Source organism: Aegilops tauschii, chromosome 2 (assembly GCF_002575655.3).
Source record: "Aegilops tauschii subsp. strangulata cultivar AL8/78 chromosome 2, Aet v6.0, whole genome shotgun sequence".
NCBI classification, from domain to species: Eukaryota; Viridiplantae; Streptophyta; class Magnoliopsida; order Poales; family Poaceae; genus Aegilops; species Aegilops tauschii.
The window spans coordinates 614,520,005-614,529,877 of record NC_053036.3 but is presented as its reverse complement, the minus strand read 5'-3'; the positions used below and the strand labels follow the sequence as shown (position 1 = coordinate 614,529,877).

General features: G+C 48.9%; 1 protein-coding gene across 1 annotated transcript; it reads left to right on the top strand.

Moving 5' to 3' along the window:
* The first annotated feature begins 24 nt into the window (after nucleotides 1-24).
* LOC141041818 (uncharacterized) lies at nucleotides 25-1,786 on the top strand. The gene has a single exon (XM_073509281.1). The coding sequence runs from the start codon at nucleotides 95-97 to the stop codon at nucleotides 1,466-1,468; it is 1,374 nt and encodes a 457-aa protein (XP_073365382.1). The 5' UTR covers nucleotides 25-94; the 3' UTR covers nucleotides 1,469-1,786.
* Nucleotides 1,787-9,873: the final 8,087 nt, after the last annotated feature.

The window sequence follows — 9,873 nt, the reverse complement described above, 5'->3', positions numbered from 1 at the left end:
AATGTGCATACAATACACGTCCACAATGTCTTGATCGATGGCTTGATTTGGAGTGACCACCAAGCAACCAAACCAAACCAAACCAAATCAACCAATGGCTCCTCCAACCAGACGAGCCGGCGGCCAAGGATGCGCGGCGATCAACGACGACGTGCTCCACGAGATCCTGCTTCGTCTCCCGGCCAAGCCGCTCTGCCGCCTCCGCGCCGTGTGCCGGTCCTGGGGCTCCCTCCTCTCCGCCCCGTCCTTCATCGCCGCGCACAGGGCGCGCCAGGCGGCCCCGCTCCTCGTCGTGCACGACCGCGGGCAAGATGGCTACGCGGCGGACGTCCATATCCTGGACATGGCGTCCGGTGAATCCATCAAGCGGGTACGCACTGAGAGCACGCTGTCGGTGGACTTGCCGATGCTGCTGCACACCCCCCGCGACCTGGTTGGCCTCACGGACGGCTGGTTTCGACACTTTCGACTCCGCGTGCTCGACCCGGCAACCGGCGCTGATTTCCTCTTACCGGACGCCGACCCCGACAAGCACCCCCGTCATCAATCGTTCTTCTTACCGGAGGACGACGACCCCTACACGCACCCCCGTCGCCGATCGTTCTTGTTACCGGACGACGACCCCGATACGCACCGCCATTGCCGATCGTTCTTCTTACGGGAGGACGACCCCTACAGGCACCCCCGTCGCCGATCGTTCTTCTCACCGGAGGACGACGACCCCTACACGCACCCCCGTCGCCAATCGTTCTTCTTACCGGAGGACGACCCCTACACGCACCCCCGTCGCAGATCGTTCTTCTTACACCGATCGTTCTTCTTACAGGACGACGACCCCGATACGCACCGCCATCGCCGGTCGTTTATGCTTGGAAGGGCGTCGACCGGAGACTGCAAGGTGTTGTACATCGGCATGTCTCCCAGGCCCAACAGACAGCAGTTCTGCAAGGTCCTCACCCTCTCGGTCGACCATGAGTGGAGAGAGACGGGGTGCCCGCCGGCCAGGGTCATGACGGGCTACTCAGGAGGGGCAGCAGCCGTCAAAGGGGTTGCCTACTTCTTCCCGTCCGTTCTGCGAGCTCCGGCACCCGGCAACAAGGGGTACATCATGGCGTACGACCTGGAGAAGGAGGTGTGGCGGTCGGCCTCTGTGCCGGCCCCGGCCCCTGGCAACAAGAAGGTAGTGAACGAGTTGAGCCACGGCTTGGCCGAGCTGGGCGGCTGCTTGGCCCTAATGTACGGGGACGAGCACGGGTCCATGGAGCTGTGGTTGCTCGTGGACCCCGACCAGGCTATCTGGTCCATGCAGTGCACCATCACAGTGCCGTATCGTTACCAGGGGGGTCCAAGGGTCACATCTTCCTCTGGATGTGGCGGAGCCCCTCTGGTTGCTAGAAGATGGCAGGATCATCATGTGGATGTGGATGTCGGGAGAGCATCCGCACGGGGTGTTGTTGTGTATGTATGATCCAAGAACCATGACGTACACAGATGTGGCGGACATGCCAAATTACACGCTGGCAGGTGTGTATACCGGGAGCTTGTTGGGATGATGGAATTTACGTCGCCTTCTCCACCAAGGAAGTTCATCTAGTATTCTCCTATACCAGCTAGCAATAATTTGCCATATAAAAATATTTTTTCCTTCTATATTTTCTCTTTTGCGAGTTAAATTGTTTTATTTCTATTATAGGCATATATTGGTTGCTGATATATGGTGACAATTTTTATCTCTACTCTTATAAAAAACCGAGTTGGTGATGATGGTGTGCCTGCCATCTTGTAATATAGACCATCCGATCTATATCTGACGGATAGAAATCAAATTATGATAATTTTACAAAAAAACCCGCACCTCTCTCCACATTTACAGATAAGGCCTTACCTCGTTCATCCTTATCTCCCACAACCTCATTGCTGAGCAATTAAAAAAGGAAGTCTCTGAAACAATCTGGCATGGTGGCCGCTGCCGGCGCCGTCCATCCCCATGCCTCCGCCCAGTCCGACCACCAGTCACCACCACGCCCCACTCCTCCTCACCTTATCTCTCATCTTTCTCGAGATATCATTTTTTCGATGAAATTCTTGAGATACCATTTTTCCGATAAAATTCTCGAGATATTATTAGTTTTTAACATGGGATTACTCCTGCATGGGTCAATCACAACATGTGTTTTGTAAAAAAATGTATCTTGATGTTCCGTGGAATGCACGGACATCTTGCTAGTTTAAATAGAATTTCATGAAGTCAATACCATGATGAGACGATTATCTTTGTTGCTTATAGATTCTTGTTCTATTCTAATGACGCATCGGAAACAGAGATACATGCTTGATGCAGGGCATGGCCTTTGCATGTGCAACACACTCCTTTGATTCATAGGGTAGGAAAATCGTAGGAATAGGAAAGTCATAGAAAATGAGATGACATGTATCTCAAATCCTATGAGTAGGAATAGGAAAGAAGATGCCCTTTGATTCACATCATATGATTTTTTCCATTGAGTCTAGGCTAATGTTTATTTTCCTATGAAATGTGGAGGATAGGAAGAATTTCTCCATAGGAATAGGATTCCATTCCTACAAACCAAAGGGCTCTAAAGAAATTTTTCCTATGAAAATCTTATCCTATAAAATTCCTATAAGATTCCTCTAAACGAAACGAAAGGAGGCCTGAGCTTATATGCACCGAAGCATATATTCTAACACGACGACGCCACGTCGGAAGTGACCGAGGTGGGGGCGAGTAGAAGAGTTGGTGGCCGATGGCGACGCGCCGGCCGCGCGCGCGTCCCAGAGTCAGCGTGCGGGAGGTGAGACGTCCAAAAGCTTTCGTGCTCCGGCTCGCAACATCTCCTACCCTCTCCTGTCTTGGATGGATGGAGGCTTGGACTAGGTGGCTTCGGCCTCGCCGTGAAAGTGAGCGTCACAAGCCGGTACTACTGGTTCCAGCTTCATCCATGCGTCTTTTCGGCCTGGAGAAGTCTACACATGTGTCGGTTACCCGTGCGTTTTCTTTTACGTCTCAACTGATTTTTCAGATGCTTCCGGGAGATTAGGATGAAAACTATTGTGTTGTGCGCCAAAAGAAAAATGTATTTAGAAAAATCATCCGACCTGTTAATAATATGCAGTGGTAGTACAAATATGATCAGAAATAACAAAATTTACAATTAGGTCCATGGATCACTTAGCGACGGCCACAATCACTGAAGCCAGTCGAAGGCGTGACGCCGTCGCCCCTCCCTCATTGAAGTCAGACAAACCTTGTTGTAGTGGACAATCGAGAAGTTGTCCTGCTAAGACCTCAAAGAAACAGTGCGGTGGAACAACACCCATCACTACTAATAAGAAGCGTAGACCCACCAATAGAAACAAGGACCGACCAGATCCAGGCAGATCCATCGGATACAAACACCGATCAGATCAAAGAAGATCCGTCGAGGACACACCGCCATACACCTGCGCCGATTCTAGATGCATCGTCGGAGCGGGAACATGACAGGAAAGACATTACTCTATGGAACAGAGCCACCGCCCCAAGCCCCCAATCAAGACACTAAAAGATACTCATCGCTACGTGAATATGAGCAAAGAATTTATAGTTATATACTTAAAGTTAAAAATTAAACTACATGCGCCATACGTATGGAAGGGGTAACTTGAGTACGTAGTACTCATCGAGTACGAGATTTCTACAAAAATATTACATTCCAAGAAAATTGACCAGTGATTTTCTTGTGTGATATAAGTGTCTAACATTAATTTTTTGGAAAGAAAGAGCATATATGGTAGTTTAAGGGTTTCAAGGGACAAACAACGCTCTTTACTTCTGCGTGCTAAATGCACCTGTGACAGTATTCTGTAACCTTGCATTAACATGGAAATATCTGCATGCAGAAAAAACAATACATTCTGATTTACAAATAGTTCACGTTTTCCTCGAGGAGACGCGGACCGACCGGAAGGTGGATGTCGCACATGAACGTACAGTTTTGGTTGTATGCACGTAGCATGGGTCAAGCTTATCAGTTTATCTAATTCATATCTAGATATTTTCTAAGGGACATCTAAGCTTCCAAAAATAACGCAGCAACAAGGAAAAAATTAGAACAAAAAAAATAGACCACGAACATAGTGGACACAAAGTTAGATATGACATAATTACGTCACATCTAAATAGTTGCATGAGATGGTGTATACATCTGGATGGTTGCATGAGATGAAACTTTAATAATGCAACGTGTTGGCCTTATCACCGTGTTTCCGGGAGAGGATCACCTCTCTGTCATTGACCTATGTGGATATATAAAACCTTAAAATGCGCTCAATAATGCTCTGTAGTGGCAAAACAATGGGCAAGCTTGGCAAAAAAAACCTTCTTGAAAAAAAAATCTATTTTTATAATGTGTGATTAAAATTTTGTACTTGTGTAATGACTTTTTATTAAACAGCGGACCCCTTGTCTATTTTTGTTAGGATACCACCGACGTTTGTACAAAGTTCAAACATGAGAACAAAACCTGAAAGCAAACCCCAGCAACATGCTCTATTAAGACTTTACACATCAACCTAAAACTACTAGCTCTATTAATTAAGGGCATCCAAAACTATCCCGTAAAAAGGACATAGTATTTGTCCGAGAATGTGTACAGTGATATGGGAGCTAGCGATCCAACCCTATCCATCAAAAGCCCGGACACATTTCAAACGGGAATTAGAACAAACCGGACAAATTTCATGCAAACCAAACGATTTTCATTTAAACCAGACCAAATTCATGACATTTTTTACACATTTCATTTAACAAAAGTAGACATGACATTTTTTAACATAGCAAAACCTAGTCTACATTTTCGTCGGTTGTGGCGACGTCTGTGTTCCACGTCTTCCCTATGTCTGAAGTGCTCAATGGCCATGAGCTCTAGGAAGTGAAGTTGTGGGTCGACGGCGAGGGGACGAGTAGGACATGAGACACGAACATGGCCCACATGGAACACGAGATGTGCCACGTTCATGTCCCACCTCCTACTCTTCCTCGCTGAAGTGTGCTCTGTAGACGTTGATGGTCGAGGTGAGGCCCACGATCGACGTGGATGGCCAACCTCGTGGTCGTCGCAGCCGGCGGAAATGACGGGGAGCTGCCCACGTTCTCGTCTACGGTCGCTTGCGCCACCTCTGCATCCGCCTCCATCGCAATCGCATCGCAGCTTGCGTGAGCGCTGCGTGCGGTCTTGTAGAGTGCCCGCCTCCACGACCATGGGCACCATGGGCTCCTCACTCGTGAACTCGTCATAGATTTTCCCCTTTCCCGGTTGATATAGCGCGAGGAGGGAGAGGTTGTAGCGTTGGTCGTCCTGCGTCAGCCAGAACACATATTTTTTCAAATTCGTGTACTTTTTTGAACTTTTCCCTCAAAATTCGTGAACTTTTTTCAAATTCATGAACACCTTTTCAATTTTTTGAAGTTTTCCCCTCAAATTCATGATTTTTTTTAAATTCATGGAACCCATGATTTTTCAAAATTGGGAACTTTTTTAAAGTATATGAACTTTACCAAACACGTGAACTTTGAAAAAAGGTCAATGATGAACGTCAAGTGACCGTGTCAGGTTAAAGGTCAAAGACATCTAGTCAATGGTAAACCTGGTGAAGTTAAACGAAGCGACCCGAGCAAGCCACCAGCTCTTGTTGGGTGGCCAGCCCACGCGAGGCAACGCGTGAGCGCCGGTTGGTCCTATTGGAGAAGGTGTGAGCACAAAGAGGTACGGAGAGGGAAAATATCCCTTGGCTCTTATGGATTTTCCTTTTTAGCAGTGCTACGCGTCCACCGGATGATAAATTAATTGGCGATGTTAGGCGTAAGCCGGCTGATAGCTCGCACCTATAAGCCGGCTTCATAGCCGTCCGATGGTGCATATCATAGTTGTTCGCTTTGTGTCCCGTGGATCAGGATTTGCCTCGACGCACACCAGCACATGCACCACCATGCAGCGCCCACGGTCGCCCTCCAAGCACGCCCAGCAGCATGGAGGCAGCAGTCGCGACGTGGCCGGGGCTGTGATGCAGCAGTCGCCGGAGCAGTGATGCAGTGACGCCGCCGGAGCTGCAATGCAGTGGTGCCGGAGCTACGATGCAGCGGTCGTCGACGCCGCCGAAGCTTCGATGCAGCGGTCGTCGACGCCGACGGAGCTGCGATTCAGTGGTGCCTGAGCTATGATGCAGCGGTTGTTGGGGAACGTAGTAATTTTAAAAAAAATTCTACGCACACGCAAGATCATGGTGATGCATAGCAACGAGAGGGGAGAGTGTCGTCCACATACCCTTATAGACCGTTAAGCGGAAGCGTTATGACAACGTGGTTGATGTAGTCGTACGTCTTCACGATCGACCGATCCTCAGTACCGAACGTACGGCACCTCCGCGTTCAGCACACGTTCAGCTCGGTGACGTCCCGCGAACTCACGATCCAGTAGAGCTCGAGGGAGAGTTTCGTCAGCACGACGGCGTGGTGACGATGTTGATGAAGCTACCGTCACAGGGCTTCGCCTAAACACCGCTACGATATGACCGAGGTGGATTATGGTGGAGGGGGCACCGCACACGGCTGAGAGAGATCAATGATCAACTTGTGTGTTCTAAGGTGCCCCCCTGCCCCCGTATATAAAGGAGCAAGGGGGGAGGCCGGCCGGCCCCTGTAGGGCGCGCCGGGAGGAGGAGTCCTCCTCCTAGTAGGAGTAGGACTCCCCTTTCCTACTCCTACTAGGAGGAGGAAAGGAAGGAGGAGAGGAAGAAGGAAGGTGAAGGGAGGAAAGGAGGGAAAGGGGGGCCGACCCCCTAGTCCAATTCGTTTTGGGCTAGGGGGGCCGCGCGCCCTGCCTCCTGTCTTCCACCACTTGGCCCATGAGGCCCAATACTTCTTCCCCGTATTCCCGTAACTCCCCGGTACTTTGAGAAATACCCGAATCACTCGGAACCTTTCCGATGTCCGAATAGAGTCGTCCAATATATCGATATTTACGTCTCGACCATTTCGAGACTCCTTGTCATGTCCCCGATCTCATTCGGGACTCTGAACTACCTTCGGTGCATCAAATCACATAAACTCATAATACCGATCGTCACAGAACTTTAAGCGTGCGGACCCTACGGGTTCGAGAACTATGTAGACATGACCGAGACACGTCTCCGGTCAATAACCAATAGCGGAACCCGGATGCTCATATTGTGTAACGCCCCAAGACCGATGCTCCAGACGCCTTCCATGTTTTGTGTGACCGCCATGTGTTTCGTTTGTTTGTTGCATCCGCATTGCATCCGCATGTTTTCATAAAACTTGCATCCGGTCGTAGTTGTCGCTTCTTCCTCGTCTCTGTTGACCGCCTCTCAGGTCGACCGGACCGCTCTCTTCCCTCTTCTCGGAGCCCATCAAACCCCCTTGTCTCCATGGCCTTTTGTCAAACCCCTCGCGCGCATCCGAAAGCTGTCCCGAACCCGACCCGAGCAGTCGTGACCGATGGGTCTGGATCATCCCCAAACATCCCTAAGACATCTCCGTTTCTTATTTGGACTTCCCTACCCATTTATTTCTCGGCCGTCCGTTTGCGATCGGAGGGGCTAGATATCCCCTAACCTAAATTCATCTGCTATATATATTAGTCTAACCCGAGACCAAATCCCTAATTTCTAGGGATCCTCCTCGCCGCCACCACCCCTGTCCATTCCCTCCTCCTTCCTCGGGATCTCACCCACCTACCTCCATCGTTTTCCCCAATGGCCCAACCAGCGCCCGAGCCAACTGCCCATCGCCACCGCAGCCTCCGATCACTTCCGTCAGGCCAGACCACGCCTCCCCTTTCTCGAGCCCGTGTCCTGCAGGAGCGCGTCGCGCAGCCGCCGCCCGAATCCATTGTCTGCTGCCGTCCTGGACCTCACGTCGGCTGCATCCCGCGCCGCCGCTGACTTCCCCTGCTCTCGCTACGCTCGTTCTGTTCGAGCGTTGACCACATGCCGCTCCAAGGCGCCAAGGCCCAGCTCCCTGGAGCCCAATGTGAGCAGCCACCAGCCCCTCCAGATTCGGCCTGTAGACCTTTTTTTTCCCGTGCTGCGATTTTAGGATTATTCCAGGAATTACAGTTTTACAGAAAAACCCCTCATGTTCATGCATCAATAATTCACAAACCATGCATCAAAATTAAATAAACTATATATGTAAGATGCTCAGTTTTTCATGTACTTTCATAATATGCTGCTTTCATCTATGCTAAAAATATTTAAGCTTGCTGTTTGCATAAATTTGTATAAATGTCATGTTAAAATGATTTATTTCATAACTAATCAACCGTAGCTCCAAATTAAATGTTCTTTATATGTAAATGGGGTAGAAAAATGCCTAGTTTAACATGGTGCACTTTATTTTGTTGGTTAATAATATTAAAATTGTGTTTAGGGCAGAACAGTAGCAAATTCAAAATATGCATATGGGGGTTTTCCGGAATTGTTGTTTGTTGTTCCGTCCTCATTTAAACTTGCCTAAATAGTTAGTTTACTTATGCTTCACCCCTTGCCATGTTTAATAACATTTAATATTGTTGGATACATAACCGAGAGAGAACTAAATAATTGATGTGGTGTCTCGTCAATGTGCAACTTGTTTCATATTGAGCTCCACTTAACTTGTAGTGTTGTTTGTTGCACGTTGCCATGCCATGCCTCATTAAACCGGACATGCATCATACTTGATTGTGCATCATGCCATGTTTATGCTCGTTGGTTTACCATGTTGTTTGCTTCTTTTCCGGGTGTACTCCTTCTCGATAGTTCTTGGTATCGTCGCGTTTGTGAGGATTTGTTCGACTTCGTCCGTTTGTCTTCTTCATGGACTCGTTCTTCTTCCTTGCGGGATCTCAGGCAAGATGACCATACCCTCGAAATCACTTCTATCTTTGCTTGCTAGTTGTTCGCTCTATTGCTATGCCGCGCTACCTACCACTTGCTATATCATGCCACCCATATTGCCATGTCAAGCCTCTAACCCACCTTTCCTAGCAAACCGTTGTTTGGCTATGTTACCGCTTTTGCTCAGCCCCTCTTATAGCGTTGCTAGTTGCAGGTGAAGATGAAGTTGGTTCCATGTTGGAACATGGATTTGTTGGGATATCACAATATCTCTTATTTAATTAATGCATCTATATACTTGGTAAAGGGTGGAAGGCTCGGCCTTATGCCTGGTGTTTTGTTCCACTCTTGCCGCCCTAGTTTCCGTCATACCGGTGTTATGTTCCTTGATTTTGCGTTCCTTACGCGGTTGGGGATTTATGGGACCCCTTGACAGTTCGCTTTGAATAAAACTCCTCCAGCAAGACCCAACCTTGGTTTTAACATTTGCCACCAAAGCCTTTTTTCCTTAGGTTCTGCAGACTCAAGGGTCATCTTTATTTTAACCCCCCGGGCCAGTGTTCCTCTGAGTGCTGGTCCAAACCGGGCGATGTCCGGCGCCCCCTGGGCAACCAGGGTCCATGCCAACCCGACGTCTTGCCCATCCGGTGTGCCCTGAGAACGAGATACGTGCGACTCCTATCGGGATTTGTTGGCACATCGGGTGGCTTTGCTTGTCTTGTTTTACCATTGTCGAAATGTCTTGTAACCGGGATTCCGAGTCTAATCGGGTCTTCCCGGGAGAAGGAATATCCTTCGTTGACAGTGAGAGCTTGTGATGGGCTAAGTTGGGACACCCCTGCAGGGTATTATCTTTCGAAAGCCGTGCCCGCGGTTATGTGGCAGATGGAAATTTGTTAATATCCGGTTGTAGAGAACTTGGCACTTGACTTAAATAAAATGTATCAACCGCGTGTGTAGTCGTGATGGTCTCTT

Bases quoted from the DNA above. Each gene is read 5' to 3' on its own strand.
- LOC141041818 (XM_073509281.1), top strand. From the start codon at position 95: ATGGCTCCTCCAACCAGACGAGCCGGCGGCCAAGGATGCGCGGCGATC.